At 44.3% G+C, this 22,515-nt stretch overlaps 1 protein-coding gene across 1 annotated transcript; it reads left to right on the top strand.

Moving 5' to 3' along the window:
- The first annotated feature begins 898 nt into the window (after positions 1–898).
- On the top strand, positions 899–6,410 carry PPP1R3C (protein phosphatase 1 regulatory subunit 3C). Its single transcript, XM_032232074.1, has 2 exons — positions 899–1,108; positions 3,746–6,410. Exon 2 carries the CDS (start codon positions 3,747–3,749, stop codon positions 4,692–4,694), a length of 948 nt encoding a protein of 315 aa, XP_032087965.1. The 5' UTR covers positions 899–1,108; position 3,746; the 3' UTR covers positions 4,695–6,410.
- Positions 6,411–22,515: the final 16,105 nt, after the last annotated feature.

The following is a 22,515-nucleotide window of genomic DNA, read 5'->3' as shown; positions in this document are numbered from 1 at the left end:
TTGGTTGATAGATTGATAGATTGATAGATAGAGAGCCGAGGTGGCGCAGTGATTAGGGTGCAGTACTGCAGGCCACTTCAGCTGACTGTTATCTGCGGTTCAGCTGTTCTAATCCCACCGGCTCAGGGTTGACTCAGCCTTCCATCCTTCCGAGGTGGGTGAAATGAGGACCCAGACTGTGGGGGGCGATATCCTGACTCTGTAAACCGCGTAGAGAGGGCTGAAAGCCCTACGGAGCGGTATATAAGTCTAACTGCTATTGCTACCTGCATATGTATTATTTCCCTTTAACAACAAGGGATGCCCAACAGGTTTCTCACATGCCAAGGGAAGCAGCTGGGGGGGGGGGGGATTCCGCAACCTCTTATAAATAGATTACAACTGTCAGCAGCCCTATATATAGCCAGTAATAGCATTCAATGGGGAAAAGGAAAGCGGAGCCAAGGTGGCAGCCTCGGGGAACGCAAGGAAATAAGTCAACCCCTATTTGGGCTGTTTGGGGAAGCGACGAGTGACAAAGGATCCCGTGTCAGGATCCCGCTACTATGAGGCCGCCTATTTAGAGAAGGAGAGAGCCGGCGGAGGCTGACCTTGAGCCCGAGGGAAAAAAAAGGGGGTCCGGGGGCTGGAAACTGTGTCAACACAACCGCACGCAACTCCCCTTTTCCCTTCGCCCGTTCTGCAGACGGAGCGATCACGTCTCGCCCTGGCGGCCCAGCCCGGCGCTGATTGGCCAGAGCGCGCCGAACTCGAGACGCGATTGGTCGCCCGGCGGGTTTCACGTGAAAAAAAAAGACAGCGCCGCGTTTGATAAGCGGGCGGAGCGCGGGCCGAGACGGGGAAACTCGCGGCTGGGAGTCGCAGCGGAGCAAGCGGGAGGCGGGGAGGGGAGGGAGGACGGACGGACGGAGGGGGAAGCTTGGCTGGCTTGTAGGCTGGGCGGGCGGCGAGTTTTAGGGGAGAAAGTCCTTGAACGGGGCCAGGGGGCGGAGGCCCCCCCCTTCCCCCCCCCTTGCTTCTTCGCTAAAGCGCCCCAAGTTTTGCAAAGCGCTTCCCGCCGGCAGTTCGAAGCCTCTTCTCGCCGCTCCTATGTAAAAACCGTAACCAGGTAAGAGAGAGCTGCGGCTCCCGGGAAGAAGAAAAGAAATGACGATAAGACTAATAATGATGGGCAATTAATTTGTCCTGCAAGGGTACACAATAGGGGGCTCCTGCTTGGGCGGGGGGGGTGGACTAGAAGACCTCCAAGGGACCCCTTGCAATGCTTGTCGGTCTGAAATAATAAAGAAAAGGGAAACTACGGCTGCAGCCCTTTGAGGGGGGGGGAGGAAAAGGCTTTGCAGCTGAACTCGGGGAGCCCTGCAGAGAAGGACGGGCGGGGGGGGGGGCGCTTTTAAATTTTTGCTCCGTCATAGGGAGCGAAAGGGGCCGGAGTTGCGCAGCGAAGCGCTGTTATTTTGGGGGGGGACCGTGGCTGGGGTAGAGGGGTTGCATTCTGACCAAGCTCTTTCCCCCCTCCTTCCTTCCTTCCTTCCTTCCTTTCCTCCCTCTTTCTTTCCTTCCTTCTTTCTTTCCTTCCTCCCTCCCTCTTTCTTTCCTTCTTTCTTTCTTTCCTTCCTTCTTTCTTTCCCTCCCTCCCTCCCTCCTTTCTTTCTTTCTTTCTTTCTTTCCTTCCTTCCTTTCTTTCCTTCCTTCCTTTCTTCCTCCCTCCCTCCCTCCCTCCTTTCTTTCTTTCTTTCTTTCTTTCCTTCTTTCCTTCCTTCCTCCCTCCCTCTCTCTTTCTTTCCTTCCTTCCTCCTTTCTTTCTTTCCTTCTTTCTTTCCTTCTTTCCTTCCTCCCTCCTTCCCTCTTTCTTTCCTTCCTTCTTTCTTTCCCTCCCTCCCTTTCTTCCTTTCCTTCTTTCTTTCTTTCCTTCCTTCCTCCCTCCCTCTTTCTTTCCTTCCTTCCTTCTTTCTTTCCTTCCTTCTTTCTTTCCCTCCCTCCCTCCCTTCTTTCTTTTTTTCTTTCCTTCTTTCTTTCTTTCCTTCTTTCCTTCCTCCCTTCCTCTTTCTTTCTTTCCTTCCTTCCTTCCTCCTTTCTTTCTTTCCTCTTTCTTTCCTTCTTTCCTCCCTTTCCTCCCTCCCTTCCTCTTTCTTTCCTTCCTTCTTTCTTTCCCTCCCTCCCTCCTTCCTTCCTTTCTTCCTTTCCTTCTTTCTTTCTTTCCTCCCTCCCTCCCTCTTTCTTTCCTTCCTTCCTTCCTTCTTTCTTTCTTTCTTTCCTTCCTTCCTCCCTCCCTCCCCCCCCTCTCTCCTTCCTTCCTTCCTTCCCTTCCCGTCCCTCCCTCCCTCCCTCCTTTCTTTCTTTCTGGAAATTGGTGCATCACAATTGGGTCCAGGCAAGAAGAGATGGCGATGCTCAACTTGATGACAATAAACTTTTGTTTTGTTTTGTTTTAAAATCCTCGTTGCTTACCTTGCTCTCCGCCCGCTTTCCACGACGGGGTAAAATAATAATAATAATAATAATAATAATAATAATAATAATAATAATAATAATACGGCTCGCTTAAGCATGAATGTGGCGGTCGGGAGTCAATGAACTTCAATGCCGGCTTCAGAAATGGCTTTGAAGCTCCTTCTGCAAAAAGAAATCACTTTGCGGATCCCGAATGTGAAATGCAATGGGGGGGGGGGGGAGAGAGAAAGAAGGTGGGAGCGGCTGGTGGGGGAAAAAAGGAGAAAAAGGGTCGCTTTTGGGTTGCCTGCTTTCCACCACCCCCTCCTCTGCTTCGGCTTTTTGCAAATCCTGCCAAAGTCGGAGTTTGTTTGTTTTTTTAAACATCCTGGCAGTATCGATTCACAAATGGCCTCTTTTTGGGGGGTTCCAACTACCATGCTTTGGAGAGAGGGCATTTCTTTAAATGGGTGTGACTCAAAACTTCCAGAAAGTTCTGATAGTGGCATGTCCTAAAGCTCAATTTAAAGTTAATTTAAACTCAGTTGTGGTTAGATTTAACCTTTAGCTTTTCTCTAAAAGACCACAGTAGGTGATGAAGGGGGGGGGGGGAATGCTTGAAGGGGAGAAGGCTGATTTAGAGATTTTAACCCACATGCTTGAGGTTTTTTTTTCCTGAAAGTGGATGAATAAAATTGAAGGAGACTGCACCAAAAATGCCATTGGAACGATGCCAGTCAATTCCATAAAAAGTTCCACAAACTGAAATAAAAAAGTAAACTTTTAAAGCAGGTTTTGATAAGTCTTGTTTTGAATGCTGGACACGCCCACTTTCTCAGTCCTTTTGTATATAGGGAACATGATCTGTATTATAAATGTGCAAATGTATAAGGCAGTGTTTCTCAACCTTGGCAACTTGAAGATGTCCGGATTTCAACTCCCAGAATTCCCCAGCCAGCATTCGCTGGCTGGGGAATTCTGGGAGTTGAAGTCCAGACATCTTCAAGTTGCCAAGGTTGAGAAACACTGGTATATTTGGGGCCTTTAAAATAATCTATATAGAAGCTATTAAGTTAGCTCGAAATGTCACATGGATTTCATTCAAACATCTTGGAATGGAGCTATGTTACTTTTTTATCAGTTCACAGTCCTGGTCGTGGTACATTTTTTTTTGGCTGAATTATTTAAAGTTTCCCTGCCACCTGAGCATTGCTTTTAAAAGCAACAGCATGCATTTTAAGAGCCTTTTGGGGAGTTTTTCCTTAGGGCTTGTAGCCTAATTATACTCACTTATTTCTGTTTTCTTTTGCAGAATGATACAAGTCTTGGACCCAAGGCCTTTGCCCAGTTCCATCATGCCGGTCGATGTAGCCATGAGAATATGTTTGGCCCACTCGCCACCCGTGAAGAGTTTCCTCACCCCCCTCGATGAATATCAAAGAAGAAATTTTGTGGATCGCTTAAAGCCTCTGAGATCATGCCTCAACGTGAAACGTGAGACGGAGCACCAAAATAGTGACTGGAAACACTCTGCGGGCCGGGCCAAGAAGAAAGTGGTTTTTGCCGACTCGAAGGGCCTCTCTCTGACTGCCATCCACGTCTTCTCTGAATTCCAGGAGAATCCAGTCTGGGATCTCCAATTCGATCTGTCAGATCTCGAAGACATCACAGCTAGCCTAAAGTTACACGAGGAGAAGAACTTGATTCTTGGTTTTACCCAGCCTTCGGCTGACTACTTAGACTTCCGGAGTCACTTACAGAAGAACTTTGTCTGTCTCGAAAACTGCACCCTGCAGGAAAGTACCGTGTCTGGGACCGTGAAAGTGAAAAACGTCAGCTTTGAAAAGAAGGTGAAGATTCGAATCACCTACGATTCGTGGAACACCTATTCCGACCATGATTGCGTCTACATGAACAACGTGTACGGCGACTCGGATAACGACACGTTCTCCTTTGCGATCGAATTGCCTCCCGCCATTCCTAGCGAGCAAAAAATTGAATTTTGTGTGCATTATCAAAACGGCGACCACATTTTCTGGGACAATAACGATGGGCAAAACTATAGGATTGTCCATGCGAAATGGAAGTCTGACGGCGTCCAAGTGGCGACGTCACCCAGGAAAGGCTGCCTAACACTCAAATCTTCAAGAAAGGTGCAAAAAGCAGTGGGTGAACAACTTGGCAGCGCCCGGATATCCAATAGCTTCTATCCCGAATGGCAAAAGTGGAGCACAGTTGAAACATCCTCTCCATATTGGTGAATGAAATATATCCACAGAGGCCTCTAATATCAATGGCTGACATTGCTGATCTTCAGCTTCTGAATATGCATTATAAACAAACCAAGTTGGAAGGCATGGTGACTACTTTAAAAGAAGCTAACTTCTTCTTCCAGTTGTGTTCCAGTTACAACTTAGGCATGGGACAATTCGATGACAATGTTGCCTAGCTTAAGAACAGCATGTGTGCTCCATATATGTGAAACTCTTGTTTTTTTCCCAATCATTTGCCTGGACATGTTAAAAAAAAAGAGATGTTGGGAAGAAATAATGTCGTGCTGACTCTCAGGAAGCTGTGATTGTGTGGGAAATGTTGGATAGATAGCCACAAAAAATAAACCCCTTTGTGCCTACTTTAAAATGCAATGGGAATTGAGAGAGATGCCGAAAACTGTGAAGCCTTGTGACTTGAATTCAACCTAAACAAAGATTGACTACAACACATATTCATTGTTTGGGTTTTGGGGCATAGGAGTATCTCAACAGGATAGAGTTGAGAAAGGAAGGGAAGAAAGATGAGGTTCTGTATTGTAGTTGAGAAGTATTGGGGAGCCCTATTTTGTATCTCCAAAGAAATTATCAGTAGTTCGCAAAATTGAGAAACCTATAAAGAACTTCCCTTGAACTTGAGTTACCAGCTTTTATCCCAAAAGATCACCTGTACCTTTAAAATCTCTAGGACTGATAGAATTATGTCAGATGCAGGTTTCCCCATCAATGTATTTGCAGTCCTGTTAAATGTACCTGTCCTAGGCTAGGTGTATGTGGAAGAAATATTCAAGCATGAAGAGGCTAAAATGTGGCAACTGCGTTTATAAAAAAGACCCTGTATATTTGCAGGCTTCGTTTCACTATTCTGCCTTCAACTTGCTCTATAACAGACTAACTTTGCTTTCATAAGCCAACTCCCTACACAAGGGGATTGCCATCCTGTGTACACACAAGGTGTGCCTTAAACAAAACCCAGTGAAATACCCCAAGAGCACACTGTTTTGCTTAGAGATTTGAATGACTCTTGTGAAATGCCTTAAATCTATCAACGTTGGCCGTCCGACGAGCTTGCCTTGTAAAAGTAGACAGAAACCTCTCCTCTCTTAGCTTGCTTGTTGTAGAAGAATGTTGTTGGTAAGAATCTTCCCTTCTAAGGAGAGCTCTTCAACCACAATAAAATAATCCCTAAGCAATCCCAGAGTCCTTCATATTGAAGGTTGTTAGATAGCTGCACTTCTCAAGCTAATAGGTTTAAAAATGACAGAGTAGGCAACTTGCACAGAAATAGAAAATCGTTTCTATTCACCTCCTCGTACCTCATTTTTTTTTCTCTGTAGCTTTTACGGAACCAGAACATGTTGGGTTATGCATGTGTATGTGCTATTTTAATTGTGATTTTGATCTCCCCCCCCCCCAGGTGCATTGTATTTTGTAAATTATAATGTATGACTGCAGTTTTGACTCAGATGTACAGAGCAATTACAATTAGGATGGGTGTGTGTGCGCACTCCTACACGTTCCGGTTTCGTAGTGGTGGTATTGTTTATGGAGAATGCAAACTATTGTTTGTTACACCAGTATAGTGAGATGGGACATGCATTGTAAAAAAAAAAAAGCAAAACTCCTTCCATCTCTTTTCCCTTCTTCCTCACTGTATCACAACGACTGTGTAAGCAATTCACTTAAAAATAAACTGTATTTTGGTAATTTTGTCAGTCCTTCTGTTGGGAAATAAGTTGAATAAGTTGTAACGTGGCTCTAGTTGCAGAAAGACTAAAAGCTGGAATTTAACCGGCTATTCAGCTCTGATCATAACAACTGGATTATTTTTATTAGTTGCTATGGCCATGTCTAATATTTTTACTCACAAATCTAGTATTCCCCAGTATTTTTCCATAACTGTTTTCTGTTTCTGTTCACATCTCTAGACCATCTGAACCAGTGGTGGGTTTCAAAAATTGTTCGAACCTACTCTGGGTGTGGCCTCCTTTGTGGGAGTGGCTTGCCGGCCATGTGTTTTCTTTCTTTCTTTCTTTCTTTCTTTCTTTCTTTCTTTCTTTCTTTCTTTCTTTCTCTCTCTCTCTCTCTCTCTCTTTCTTTTGTCTCTCTGTCCCTTTTTCCTTTTTTTCTTTCAGCTGTCTCTCACACTTTTTCTTTTTTCTTTTTTTCTTTATTTCTTTCTTCCTTCCTTTCTCTTTCTCTGTGTGAGTGTTTGTGTGTGTGTGTGTGTGTGTGTCAGTGGTGGGTTTCAACATTTTTTTGAACCTACTCTGTGGGTGTGGCCTCCTTTGTGGGAGTGGCTTGCCGGCCATGTGACCTGGTGGGAGTGGCTTGCCGGCCATGTGTTTTCTTTCTTTCTTTCTTTCTTTCTTTCTTTCTTTCTTTCTTTCTTTCTTTCTTTCTTTCTTTCTTTCTTTCTCTCTCTCTCTCTCTCTCTCTCTCCTTTCTTTTGTCTCTCTGTCCCTTTTTCCTTTTTTTCTTTCAGCTGTCTCTCACACTTTTTCTTTTTTTCTTTATTTTTTCTTCCTTCCTTTCTCTTTCTCTCTGTGTGTGTGTGTGTGTGTGTGTGTCAGTGGTGGGTTTCAAAAATTTTTCGAACCTACTCTGTGGGTGTGGCCTCCTTTGTGGGAGTGGCTTGCCGGCCATGTGACCTGGTGGGGGTGGCTTGCTGACCATGTGTTTTCTCTCTCTCTCTTTTTCTCTCCTTCCTTTTGTCTCTGTCCCTTTTTCCTTTTTTTCTTTCATCTCTCTCTCACTTTTTCTTTCTTTTTTTCTTTTTTCTTTCTTCCTTTCTTTCTCTTTCTCTTTCTCTCTCTGTGTGAGTCTGTCTGTCTCTGTGTGTGTGAGTGTGTGTGTCAATGGTGGGTTTCAAAAATTTTTGGAACCTCTTCTGTAGGTGTGGCCTGCTTTCTGGTGGGACCTCTTCTAACCGGTTTGGTAGATTTGACGAACCAGTTCTACTGAACTGGTGCGAACTGGTAGGAACCCACCTCTGATCTGAACTGTCCCAACACTTCCCCCCTCCCCCCACCGTCACGCTCTCATCAGCCCAAGATTGGGCTATACTCCAGCATAGTCTTCTTCCCCCGCTGGACACTTATCAAATGTTTGAAGCAGCTCCCAAAATTCTACACAATTGTCAGACTGGTTGGATAAGGCCATGCCTCTGGAGGAGAGCCAGCCTGGGGAAGGCAGCTCGGGTGTCATGCCACAAACTAAAATTAAAATATTTGAATGAAAGTGTGATGCTAAATATGGTTTGGTGTAATGTCACGAAGACTATCTTTGGAAGAGCTATAAGGAGAGTCACTTGCTCTTTATCTCACATGGGCATCATAACTTTGTTCAGGATTTCCCTCCAACATAAGCTCTGATATTTTAGGGGCCTATATAAAAAGAGCCGAGGTGGCGCAGTGGTTAAATGCAGCACTGCAGGCTACTTCAGCTGACTGCAGTTCTGCAGTTCGGCTGTTCAAATCTCACCGGCTCAGGGTTGACTCAGCCTTCCATCCTTCCGAGGTGGGTAAAATGAGGACCGGGATTGTTGTTGGGGGCAATATGCTGACTCTGTAAACCGCTTAGAGAGGGCTGAAAGCCCTATGAAGCGGTAGATAAGTCGAACTGCTATTGCTATTGCTATAGTTGAAGTAAGAGCAGTTGCTGTTGTGTAATATATTTGCAGCAGTAACTTCACTCACGCTTATAAACTGAATGTGCACTTCTTCTTATTTGTGCTTGCACATACCAATCAATGTATGGAGAGCAATTTGCAGATAAGATCTGAATAAACGTTAGATCTTTATATGGATTAGACCAATGGCCCACAGCCTTTCTGGCATCAAGGACCAGTTTCACAGAAGACAATTTTTCAATGGACCGGGGATGGGGTGGGAAGGCGGTTTCGTTCTCTTGCCCAACACTCAACAAGTACTTAACAGACTGGTACTCTCGTGACCTCAAGACTGGACTACTGCAATGCGCTCTACATGGGGCAGCCTTTGAAGAGCATTCGGAGACTTCAACTCGTCCAGAATGCAGCCGCGCGAGCGATTGTGGGTGCACCTCGGTACACCCACGTTACACCTATCCTCCGCGAGCTGCACTGGCTACCGATCGGTCTCCGGATATGCTTCAAAGTGCTAGTCGTAACTTATAAAGCCCTTCATGGTATTGGACCTGGGTACTTGAGAGACTGCCTGCTGACAATTACCTCCCAAAGACCCATCAGATCACACAGGGTCGGCCTCCTCCGGGTTCCGTCCACCAGCCAATGCCATCTGGCTACTACCCGGGGGAGGGCCTTCTCTGTAGCAGCTCCGGCCCTTTGGAATGAACTCCCCGCGGAGATCCAGACCCTCACCTCTCTCCCGGCCTTCCGGAAAGCCGTCAAAACCTGGCTGTGCCGGCAGGCCTGGGGTTGATGAGTTCCCCTCCCCTCTCCACTGGTATGGCTGTGTGATTTTCGTGTATTTTAATTATGTGTACTGTTGTTTATGTTCCCTTTCCCCTTGAGTTGTTCGCCGCCCTGAGTCCCTCCTGGAGAAGGGCGGCATACAAATAAACCAAAACTGAAACTGAAACTGAAACTGATACTGGTCTGTGTCCCATGGGTTGGTGTTGTGACTCAGCAGACGTCTCCTGTGAGTCTTTTCGGGATGTAAGATTAACAATGCAGCTGGGGCTCGTTAGTGGCGTCTCCTGGTGATAACAGGACGGATGGTGCCACGCCCTGGTTGCAGGAGTCAACGTTCAGCATTCATCGGTCGTGGTTTGTGAGAGACACTTGGAGAAGTGATTTGCTTTCTGTAACCCTGATTCAAGGAGACACTTGGAGAAGTGCTTTGCTTTCTTTTTGGACACCTGGATTTGCCGTAAGATTTTTGTTTTGCATTCTGTTATCTTCTTGTCAGAGACTTTGTTTATGTTTATTTTTGGGCTCGCAGCCAGTCTGAGCCGAGGACTGATAAAGTTCTTTCCTTTTAAGTTTGTCTGCCTGTGGTCTGTTAACGAGCGGAGAAGGAGGGACAGAACAGGTTGGGGACTCCTGCACTAGGCTCAAGTGGGTTTCTCTTCAGCAGTTAATATAAGTACATTAATTTGCCACAAGACTTGTTTTCCAAGTAACAACGTTGAGTTTTCTGTTAGATGTGGAATTGTTAGTTGTGGGGGGGGGGGCGGGGGGAGGCTTAGATTTTCAGACTTCTTATAAGACTTTTTCCTGTAGTATTTTTTTTTTTTTTAGATCTAATCAGAGGTGGGTTCCTACCAGTTCGCACCAGTTCGGTAGAACTGGTTTGTCAAATCTACCGTTAGAAGAGGTTCCACCAGTGGACCCAGAAAGCAGGCCACACCTACAGAAGAGGTTCCAAAATTTTTTGAAGCCCACCACTGACACACAGACAGACAGACAGACAGACAGGCAGACAGACTCACACAGAGAAAGAGAAAGAGAAAGAAAGGAAGAAATAAATAAATAAAAAGAAAGAAAGTGAGGGAGAAATGAAAGAAAAAAAGGAAAAAGGGACAGAGAGACAAAAGGAAGGAGAGAGAGAGAGAGAGAGAGAGAGAAAGAAAGAAAGAAAGAAAACACATGGCCGGCAAGCCACTCCCACCTGGTCACATGGCTGGCAAGCCACTCCCACCAAGGAGGCCACAACCACAGAGTAGCAGAGGTGGGTTCCTACCAGTTTGCACCTATTAGGTAGAACCGGTTCGTCAAATCTACCGAACCGGTTAGAAGAGGTTCCACCAGTGGACCCGGAAAGCAGGCCACACCTACAGAAGAGGTCCCAAATTTTTTTGAAACCCACCACTGGCAAGGATCTTGTAACTTGACAGCTTTAAGACTTGCATGCTTCAATGCCAAAGTTTCTGAATAGCTACTTGGACAGACTTAAGTACTAATTCACAATTTCATATCCGGTCACATGGACGGCAAGCCACTCCCACAAAGGGGGCCACACCCACAGAGTAGGTTCCAACAATTTTTGAAACCTACCACTGTTAGTGCCCCACATGTTCATTTAACAGCCTCATCAGGGAAAGCAGGGGGTGTGGGTTGTTAAGTGAGCCTATCTCGCTTAACAGCCCTCAACAGTTGCGACTCCAATGGCTAGATTCTCTTATGGTTGCAAGTCAATGACTACATACATATACATGCATGTATGCATGCATGCATACATACATACCAGGGGTTGGTTTCAACCGGTTCGCGGCGGTCCCTGCGAACCGGTTGGTCGGTGAACCCAGAAGTAAGTAACTTCCGGGAACGGCGACTGGCCCACCCGCCTGCCCGCGCTCCTTACCCGGTTTTGACGAGTTCTGTGCTTCCACGCATGCGCAGGACGCATACAGCGCCTGCGCGATCCTCCAGGAGCAGCTGGAGCCTCGCACAGACAGTAGTACGCATGCGTGCACCGCGCACGTGCACGAGGACGCCGCTGGCCCCGTTCCAACCGAACCGGTTGGAACGGGGTGAGAAACCCACCCCTGATACATACATACATACAGTACATACGTTTTGTGCCATTTATGTGAAAGTTTTTAATAATCATAAATAGTTGTACATATTTTTAGATTTATTATACGCTGCCCAGAGTCACTTGTCTGGGACCCTATGGCTATGTAAATATGACATAAATGAATATACAAACTCATAGTGGAAGTCCTGTTTCCATGAGGAAATTTGATTAATATGGGTTTTAGTGAAATGTTTGATCTTCGGTTCACGAATTGGTCGGCAAAAGCATTGGGCCGAGATAAGACAGCTTTTATTTCTGCTGACGTGGCCATGACTCAGTGATTACCTGAAAAAGAGTATGAGGTGTAAGGAAATGTGTTAGAACACATTGGCCGGTGTTTAAAAATCCCTTATTTGTCAAATGCAAAAATCCAAATAATGTTTGTTGAAAATGGAAATCTGCATTGCTTCCTCAACTTTAGCGGAGAGTTTGTTACCAGATTAGAGCACTTGGAGCCCTCAAGAATAGCAATAGTAGCAATAGCAGTTAGACTTATATACCGCTTCATAGGGCTTTCAGCCCTCTCTAAGTGGTTTACAGAGTCAGCATATTGCCCCCAACAACAATCCGGGTCCTCATTTTACCCACCTCGGAAGGATGGAAGGCTGAGTCAACCCTGAGCCGGTGAGATTTGAACCGCTGAACTGCAGATAGCAGTCAGCTGAAGTGGCCTGCAGTACTGCCCCCTAACCACTGCGCCACCTCAGCCTCAAGAACATGGTATCTTCTCTGCCCACCATGTTGTTTGCTGACCAGTTTTCAATGCCTCAAAACAAAGCGTTGCCTTCATGGATTTAAAAATTACATAACCATAAGAACACCTCTTGAGACTGCCCCTCCGCCAGAAATAAACTCCGAGACTTTTCATTTTATTTTGGGATTGTCTTTGAAAAGAGGGAGGGTTCTGTTATGTTTGTGCATGCTTTGTGGCTCTGGAATTGCAGAGCCCTTTACCACAGAATTAAAAATAAGCTTCTGACCGGTCTTATGTTAAAGCAGGAAACCTTATGAGAGCTAGATGAAGAATAGCACACATGTCTAGCTCTGTTATTCTGTTTCCCCATAGCAATAGCAGTTAGATTTATATACCGCTTCATAGGGCTTTCAGCCCTCTCTAAGCGGTTTACAGAGTCAGCATATCGCCCCCAACAACAATCCGGGTCCTCATTTTACCCACCTCGGAAGGATGGAAGGCTGAGTCAACCTTGAGCCGGTGAGATTTGAACCGCCGAACTGCAGAAAGCAGTCAGCTGAAGTGGCCTGCAGTAATGCACCCTAACCACTGTGCCACCTCGGCATTCTTCTTTTGCTTTTCTTCAATGATGGGGAGATATACGGACAAAGAAAAGTCTGTCTGTAAGGCACCACCATAGTTTTTTTTCCACACTCTATATAAGTATTTTGAAACTGATCAACAATTGCCATCATGTTCACTGGGCATGGTTAATAATTTCAATGTTTGCTTTTTTTTTTACCTTGCCAGCAATGATGGTGGTGACAATGCTCTCTCTGTTCAATTGTGCTTGATTCTTGTCAACTCTACAGATTCAAGATTCGAGATTTAATAAATTTATATGCCGCCCAATCCCGAAGGATTCCGGGCGGCTTACATAAAACAATTCTAAAAAAATACTAAAAAAATTTAAAATAGAGAGAGAACAAGTTAAAAAAGACACACCATGCACTCAACCTTAGTGGGGCTGGACCTCGTTCATGAGGTCAACAGCCCCAGGCCTGCCGGAACAGCCAGGTCTTAGTAGACTTTCGGAAGGCCAAGAGAGTGGGGAGGGTCCGGATCTCTGGGGGTAGATCGTTCCATAGGGCCGGGGCAGCTACAGAGAAGGCCCTCCCCCGAGGAGCCGCCAGATGACATTGTCTAATCGACGGCACCCGGAGAAGGCCCATCCTATGAGATCTTATTGGGCGCTGGGAGGTATGTGGCAGAAGATGGTCTCGTAGATATCCAGGTCCTAAGCCACGTAGGGCTTTAAAGGTGATAACCAGCACCTTGAAGAGCGTTCAGAGACCGATGGGGAGCCAGATAATTTCTCTCTACCTTTTCCCGATCTTGTGTGGCTTCTTTGAGATATTTTGTATTGGCTGGTGTTGGCTTTGATCAGGCCCAGCCACTGTATTTATTGCCTTATTTATTGCTGACTTCCAACTGCCTTTTCCAGTGAGTTTTACTGCATGACATGGCAAAACGTTGTGATTTTGCCCTCTGATAATATGTTTTGTTTCGTGTGTTCCAGTGCACTTGTTTATTTGACACCTTTGCTGTGCAAAGGATGCGCAGGAGCTTTCTCCAACACGATAGCTCAGACAAATAGATTTTCTTCTTATCTAACTTTTTCATGGTCCAACTTTCGCAACTGTAGATGAGGCGGACAAATCTGTGTTTAGTTGCCAGGCTGATGTCCTTGTTTTTCCTTACTTTTTAACGTTTTATTTTAGACTGCATTCACTGCTTTGATCAATCCCTTGGAAAGTAAATTCTTGCAAGCATCTCTTTACCATCAATTGTTATTTGACATTTCCATTCCTCACAGTGGTCTTGATCTCTGTGATGTTCAGGAACAGGCCAAATTTCTTGCTTTCTTCTTTTGATCAAGATGTTTCGGGCCTTTGGGGGGTTTCTGGGAGAAGAGTTGTGTCATCAGCATGTCGAAGATGGTTGATATTTTTTCCTTCAATCTCTAATCCAGTTTTTGATTCTTTCATTCCAGCTTCCTTATGATCACTTCAGCATGCAAGTCCAATGAGAAAGGTGAAAAAATGCAACTTTTCATTATTTCTTTCTCTATCTTGAAGCAATCACTGTCTCCATATCAGAGGTGGGTTCCTACCAGTTCGCACCTATTCGGCAGATCCGGTTCGTCAAGTCTACCTAACCAGTTAGAAGAGGTTCCACCAGTGGACCCGGAAAGCAGGCCACACCTACAGAAGAGCTTCCAAAAAGTTTTGAAACCCACCACTGGTCCTTGGATAGGATTATTCTACACTATCATGCTCCTATTTATAAAACTCAGTGCCTCTGGGAAAGGTAAGGATGACTACTGCGTTTGTGGCGCAATCAGAACATTGCGTGTGTTGAAGTTGTTTTAACGCAAACCAAAGATGCCTTTTAAAAACCAAGTTGACATCCTATTCTTATGCATGCCAGGGCTGTGTGAGAGGTAATTTAAGGTGGTTCTGACAAGTGTCGTCGGCATCTTCATATCCGGTCACATGGGCGGCAAGCCACTCCCATCCGGTCACATGGGCGGCAAGCCACTCCCACAAAGGAGGCCACGCCCACAGAGTAGGTTCGAACAATTTTTGAAACCCACCACAGGTTAGGAGCCAAAGAATCCCCCCCCCCCTCCGGTTTTGCGGGAGATCTGCGGTGGAATGTACTTCCCTTTGATGGTTGGTGCATTTAAAGAAATCTTGTTAGCATGAGGGATGAGGGCCATTGTTCAGTAACTGGAGTAATCCTTGGAGTTGTCTTTTTCTTTTGGCAATGGAATGAACACCGATTGCTTTTAATCCATGTGTTTGTTTCCCAAATTTCCTGGCACAAAACTGTTTTAAATATGTTTTATTTCATTTTCATTTCATACGGTCATATATATACTGTGCATAACCGGGGCCATATAACCACTTCAACCCTCCATACACCCTTTCTTTCACCCCCCCCTCCAACTTTCCTTTCTCCCCTCCAACATTCCCCTCTAACCTACTTCCCTTCCCCCTCTATCACTCCTCTCTCCCAATACACTCCCTCCCTTCCATCTCACCCTCCCTCCGATCCTCTCTCCCACCCTCTCTCCCCCTCTTTCTTCTTTCCTTCTACTCCTCCCTTCGGTGTATTTCTACTATCTATCAATATATTCAGCTTCCTATTTTTACACTAGAATTAGCAACGCAACAGTATACAAGTGCAATCACATTAATCAGTTTAAAATCCAGCACATACTATATTTCCCCCCTCCCCCCTCCCCCCTAAAACCCCACCTCCCTTCCCCCCCCCCCCGACTTCCCAGAGCCCGTACACGGTATAGCTTTTTATCAAACACAGTCGAAATATATTAAAACCAAAGAAATTAAATTTCCTGGCACAAAACTGTGATGGTTGTAGGCGATACAGGCCTCAGCAATTCTGTAGGAAAGGAATCAACACTAGGGACCTTATTGTTTGGCTCATTGCCCACAAGACTTCTTCCTGAAAGATGATTTTCTATTTCTGCTTCCCTTTCCTCATTATCTTTAGGCTTTGTTGTTGCGTACAGCCTTTCAGTATATTCACACCATGTATTCTTGACACCTTGTCAGAGAGTTCTTTCCCTTGTTTTTACGATGCCGTTATGAGCAGTAAATGGTTTTTTTAATCCTTTCCACTTACGCAAATGCATTCCTTTTTTTTTTGAAAATTTTGTTTACTTGCAATTCCTATGGAGCCTTGCAATGTAGTTTGGAGTTTGGAGTTTATTCAATTTGTAGGCCGCCCTATTCCCCGAAGGGACTCAGGGCGGCTGAACAAAAGCCAAGGGAGGGGAAATTACAAAAAGTAAGACAAAAACAATAGGACAATACGAACAATTTAAAAGCACAACAGACACAGCAAATTTGAGTAGGGGGGGGGGGGAACTCAACCTCAGGCTTGCTGGGACAGCCAGTTCTTCACGGACATACGGAAGGCCCGAAGGGTGGAGAGGGTCCGAATCTCCACGGGGAGCTCATTCCAAAGGGCCGGGGCAGCCACAGAGAAGGCCCTCCTCCGAGTAGTTGCCAGCCGACATTGGCCGGCAGATGGAATACGGAGGAGGCCTAATCTGTGGGATCGAATGGGTCTGTGGGAGGTAATCGGCAGAAGGCGGTCTCTCAAGTACCCAGGTCCAATACCATGTAGGGTTTTATAAGTAATAACTAGCACCCTGAAGCGTATCCAGAGACCAATAGGCAGCCAGTGCAGCTCGCGGTGGATAGGTGTAACGTGGGTGTACTGGGGTGCACCCACAATCGCTCGCGTGGCTGCATTCTGGACCAGCTGGAGTCTCCGAACACTCTTCAAGGGCTGCCCCATGTAGAGCGCAATGTCTTTTCATATCATCCTTACTGAGTTCCCTAGGATCTAATCTTTGAATATAACTGTAGCCTTGATAGAGCTGTGTTTTCCAATGTTCTTTTTCTTTTAATATATTTTTTATTTAAACACATAAGCACATCAACAGAAACAAACACATGACTTAAAAACAACATAGGAACAAGAAGTTCCATCGTATATCATACAGCACTTCCGAATCGGTTTCTTTGCAGTTAGTGTTTTCCCTTCTATACATTTCTATCTTGCGTTCATAACAATAGAAAAAGAAAGGAGGGGAAGGAAAGGAGGGGAGGAAGGAAGGAAGTAGAGAATGGAGGGACGAAGGAAGGGAAAGGAGTGGAGAGTGGAAGAGAGAGAAAGAGAAGGAGAGATAGTAGGAGAGGAAGAAGAAGTGTGGAGGAGAGCTAAGGGAAAAAGAAAGAGGTAAGGAGAGGTGGGTGGGAGGGAGAGAAAGAGAAGAAGAAGAGGGAGGAAGAGAGAGAAAGAGAAGGAGAGAGGGTAGGAGAGGAAGAAGAAGTGTGGAGGAGAGGTAGGGGAAGAAGAAAGAGGTAAGGAGAGGTGGGTGGAAGGGAGAGAAAGAGAAGGAGAGAGGGTAGGAAGGAAAAGAAAGAGGGTAGGAGTAGAGGAGAGGTAAGGGAAGGAAGAAGGGGATGGAGAGGAGGAAGGAAGGAAGTAGAGAAGGAAGGGAGGGAGAAAAGAAAAGAAAGAGAAAACGAGGTGGTGTCACAGCAGGGCCGAAGGATGGTAAACAAAGCATTCCAAACTACACCTTATAACCTCTTAAACGGAATAATAATAATATAAGAATGGCAAAGAAAAAGAACAACTATGTGAATGTATAACTGTACGTAAGAGACAGTAAAAATATAAAGCATAATATAGGTAAATAATATTTGGTCACAAGTAGCTAAGTATAAATAAATAAAGAATTGCGCAAATACATTCCTGGTGTGGCCCTTCATGCAATTCTCTTTCAGCTGCTTGCAATGTCAGATTTCCGGAAATGTTGTCTCTCCTTGCTGCTCTACATTCAGTTCTCCTTGCTTTCTCCCATTTGCATACTGTTTTGGCTATGCTGATGTTTTCACCTGAAAACACAATTGTGTTTTTTCTCTCTCCTGACTTCTTGTATGGTGTGTTAATGATGATCAATTGAATTTCTTGTCAGGTATTTTCTCAGCAGCGTCCGGGCAGCTTAAACCTAATTTCCACCTCAATACATGGAAAGGATTTTGGTGAAGTGTCAAGTGATTCAAAACCAATTTCCTGGATATCTACGCGGACCGCCTCCTGCCACATACCTCCCAGCGTCCGATAAGATCTCACAGGATGGGCCTTCTCCAGGTGTCGTCAACTAGACAATGTCGTTTGGCGGCTCCTCGGGGGGAGAGCCTTCTCTGTAGCTGCCCCGGCCCTATGGAACGATCTACCCTCAGAGATCCGGACCCTCCCCACTCTCTCGGCCTTCCGAAAGTCTATTAAGACCTGGCTTTTCCGGAAGGCCTGGTGGGGCTGTTGACCTCTTGAATGAGGTCCAGCCCCACTAAAGTTGAGTGTATTTTGTGTCTTTTTAATTTGTCTTGCCTTCTACCTTTTAAACTTTTTAGTACTTTTTAAAATTGTTTTTATGTAAGACGCCCGGAGTCCTTCGGGATTGGGTGGCATATAAATTTATTAAACATTCAAACATTCAAACATTCCATGGCAAATTGAACCAAGTACTTGTTTGCATCCTTCCTCTCCCAAGATTGAGAGCTGCAGGTGATGTCTGGCTCTGCTAGTGGGTATTGAAGTTACCCACTATGTAAACAATGTCTTTTTTTGGATACTTGCTTCAGAGTTTTTTAATAGTGGCATAGTAATCTTCTATTCCAGGCTCTATTGCATCAGCTGTTAGGGTGCAGACTTGGACAACTGTGATTTTCAGCGGGTTGACCCAGATTCAAATGCAACCACTATCCATCGAGAAGATTTCCACTGCTTTGACGGCTTTCTTACCTGTGAAAAATGCCACCCCATTCAATGTCCTGGTGTCGTGTCCTAAGTAATAGATTCCTCAGACTGGAAATAGCCACTGCCTATCCAGTATAGCTCACTGACGCCAAGAGGTCAGTTTTCAATCTGGCCTTCTCCCATTTGATCCTATCCAATTTACCTTGGCTCATTCCCTGGACATTCCACATTGCGATTCAATGTGTCTTTCTGCAGCATCGATTCTTGCTTTTTACCAATGGCTGCATCAGCTGCTTGGATCCTGGCTGGATTGGTCCCAGATATCTCATTAATGCTTCACTACTCAATCCAGGTCCTTCCCCTTCCCCGTTAACCACTGTGCCGAGGTTGGCGCAGTGGTTAAATGCAGCACTGCAGGCTACTTCAGCTGACTGCAGTTCTGCAGTTCGGTTGTTCAAATCTCACCGGCTCAGGGTTGACTCAGCCTTCCATCCTTCCGAGGTGGGTGAAATGAGGACCCGGATTGTTGTTGGGGGCGATATGCTGACTCTGTAAACCGCTTAGAGTGGGCTGAAAGCCCTATGAAGCGGTATATAAGTCTAAGTGCTATTGCTATTGCTATTGTTGGATACCTTTTCAGTCTGGATTGGTGCAAGGATCTTGCATTAAAATGCCTCATGCTTCTCGTAAAAAAATTACACAATGTTTTTAAAAAACATTTCATCAATAGGCCTTTCCATTAATTGCTGTGATAGCAAAAACAACCATTAAGTAGGATTCATTTGAGAAACTTCGCTCCAAATTTAGACTACAATTACTTCATACCAAATACCTAGCACATAACATTTGACAACTGGATGGATTCTCTATATCCTTATTATAGCTAAAAGACTACACACACACACACACACACACACACACACACACACACACACACAACGCTACACTACACTTGATCTTAGCCAAAAGGCAAAGAAGCGATGCTAAAAGACTGAGAATGCAACATTGGAAAGATAAATATATATGACCCCATCAGATTAAAGATTTGTCTACACTGGCTACTTATGAGCCTTCTGCCTATAGATGTAGACCTTGTGTGAATAAATATAATGAAATATGGGATTCATTTATACATAATGCTGTAGGTTAAAAAAAAGCATGATATTTGTATAAATGTATCAGAAGTAAATATACTGGTGCTTGCATTAGATAATTATATACTGAATTGTAATTATTTACTTTTGCAACTGTATATTCTCTATTCTTTTAAAAATATTGTATTTTTCTTTACTTATTGTTTAATTACTTATGTGTTTTTTGGGGGGGATAAAAAAACTGTTCCCTTTTTTCTGTTATTGTTTTAAAAGCAATTAAAATTATTTTGAAAGGTATCAGATATTCTTATGCTTAACTATAGAAATAAGTTCAGGTCCTTGCTGGGGGAGCAAGCCCAACTTTCTTGAAACATTATCTTCTTCTTATAATCTGTTTCAGGTTTCCCTTGTCAGTACCTAAGTCTGATTAATTTTTTTTTTCCTTACCAAGTGGGATTGTTCATTGTTTGCATTTCTTATACAAATAATTGTGAGCCTGTGTGCCTCGCCAGAGAGATTTTTCAAAGCTTTACATCTGAATTTCAGAAATGTTGCTCTTAAAAGGGAAGTAGTAAGTACGGTTTATTTCTCCCATGCTTACTTTGAAGAGGTCAAGGTACCCTCCATGCTCCCTCAAGCTTAAAACAAGCCTGTGAGATAAATTAGGTTGAGAAAATATGGTTATTTATCTATTTGGTGAACTTCAGAGCTAATCAGTAATTTGAACCCAAGTCAGAGTTCAATAGATTATCTTCTATACTTTATTGAGTCGTAAGAATTTGCCCTATCTCATAAAATGTCTCTGTGATCTTTTTTTTTTCTTTTGAAAAAAAAAATCTCCCTTACCAGGATACAATGCTTCTCAACCTTAACAATTTTAAGATGTTTGGATGTCAGCTCCCAGAATTCTCTAGCCAGCTTTTTGGGGAGTTGAAGTCCACATGTCTTAAAGTTGCTAAGGTTGAGAAGCACTGAATTCTATGACAAATGACTCCACATCAGTGGTGGGTTTCAAAAAAATTTCGAACCTCCTCTGTGGGTGTGGCCTCCTTTGTGGGAGTGGCTTGCTGGCCATGTGACCTGGTGGGAGTGGCTTGCCAGCCATGTGTTCTCTCTCTCTCTCTCTCTCTCTCTCTCTCTCTCTCTCCCTCCCACCCTCCCTCCCTCCCTCCCTCCCTCTCTCTCTCTCTCTCTCTCTCGGCTTCAGAGGTGGGTTCCTACCAGTTCGCACCTATTCGGTAGAACCGGTTCGTCAAATCTACCGAACCGGTTAGAAGAGGTTCCACCAGTGGACCCGGAAAACAGGCCATACCTACAGAAGAGGTTCCCAAAATTTTTTGAAACCCACCACTGGTCCTTGGATATGATTATTCTACACTATCATGCTCCTATTTATAAAACTCAGTGCCTCTGTGAAAGGTAAGGATGACTACTGCGTTTGTGGCGCAATCAGAACATTGCGTGTGTTGAAGTTGTTTTAACGCAAACCAAAGATGCCTTTTAAAAACCAAGTTGACATCCTATTCTTATGCATGCCAGTGCTGTGTGTGAGATAATTTAAGGTGGTTCAGACAAGTGTCGTCGGCATCTTCATATCCGGTCACATGGGCGGCAAGCCACTCCCATCCGGTCACATGGGCGGCAAGCCACTCCCACAAAGGAGGCCACACCCACAGAGTAGGTTCGAACAATTTTTGAAACCCACCACTGGCCAAATCAAAGGGCTAGTGATAATCTACAAAGACATACACTGAAAAACACTGGCTTGCTTGTTTGGTAAGAACATTATGGAAAAGGCTTGCTTAGATCCCCAGTTATGAGGCTTTCCATTGGAGTCCTTATACATGCCTCTGGAGGTTCAAGCAGCCCCTTCCCTCCTAGGAATTCAGAAAGTTGCTAAAATAAAACTATTCTGCCATCTTTTTAAACCAGGATTGAATGTTTCTGGCAGACAGCTGGGCATTTTTAGTAACCGTATCTCTTGTTTTTATTCTGTATTATTAATTGAGTAGAATGCCTCCCAGAATCTACGGATTGAGGCGGATTGCGAAAAAGGAAATAAATTCTCCTTGAATCATTTCAAACTGGCATCAGAACTGGCTATATTCTGAGACTAAATGAACAATTTTTTTGTGTGGAAATCAACTGAGATAATGTATCTTTGTTGGTCCTTCTTGACGTCTTTCAATATTACGATATATTTGAGGGTAATCTGAGATTGGAAATAGGAACAGAACCACAAAGCATCAACCATATCTCTCAAATAGATTTGAGATAGTGTAACTTGGGAGACAGGTGCTCTTATGTGGTATGTGAAATATCTACATAGTACTGCACATCTCCAATTTCAGAGGCCACATTCATATTTACTATATGTTTAGGTTTGTATTTCAACAAGTTTTAAAACATTGGTAATGCCTGCGTTTATCTTAAACTGATTCTTACGTTGCACTCAAGTTTACTTTCTTATATGGCTTTTCGTGAGATAGCCAGGAGTCCTGCTATCAAATAAATTAGGATAAATTGCCTAATATTTCCCAGCTTATTCCATTATCTTACCAAACTCAAATGTATTTTTAAACCAGAATCCACAGTTTGCATGTAATAGAAGCATAGAATTCAGTGTAATTAAATCTAATGCTTGATTTCTTTCCTGGCTGTGGAGGAAGATGAGTGAGAACTTGAATGAGCTTTCCTCCTGTTAGAAGTATTTCATTAAATTATGGTTTAGTATTACATACCAAGGCAGCCTTAGGCTAAATCATATCCTAAGTGTAGAAAATTAGGTATGCGTTTTCATGCCACAATTATCTTGGTATCCCACTAAACATTGATAATTGGATAATAACTTCTTTATAAATGTTCCATGTACTTTGCAGGAGGAATAAAGTCACAGTAGCAATAAAACCCCCATTGCTTGGCTTTTTGGAAAGGTTTGAAAACATACTTTTCTTTTCTTCCTTGGGCATCACAGAACGAGGAGGAGGCAGCAGCTGTGGGGCTGGTTAGAGCTCTGAAGGTTCTCTCCCCCCTTTTAATTAACTTTTTAATGTTGAATTCTAATCACCTTTGCCTTTCTAAAAATTTTATACATAGTTAGTTCTTATGTTTTAATATTTTATTTGTACGCTGCCCTGAGTCTCTCTGTGAGGAAGCTG

Source organism: Thamnophis elegans, chromosome 15 (assembly GCF_009769535.1).
Source record: "Thamnophis elegans isolate rThaEle1 chromosome 15, rThaEle1.pri, whole genome shotgun sequence".
Lineage (NCBI taxonomy): Eukaryota > Metazoa > Chordata > Lepidosauria > Squamata > Colubridae > Thamnophis > Thamnophis elegans.
Note: the sequence above shows the minus strand (reverse complement) of the source record. Positions and strands in the feature narration are given on the sequence as shown.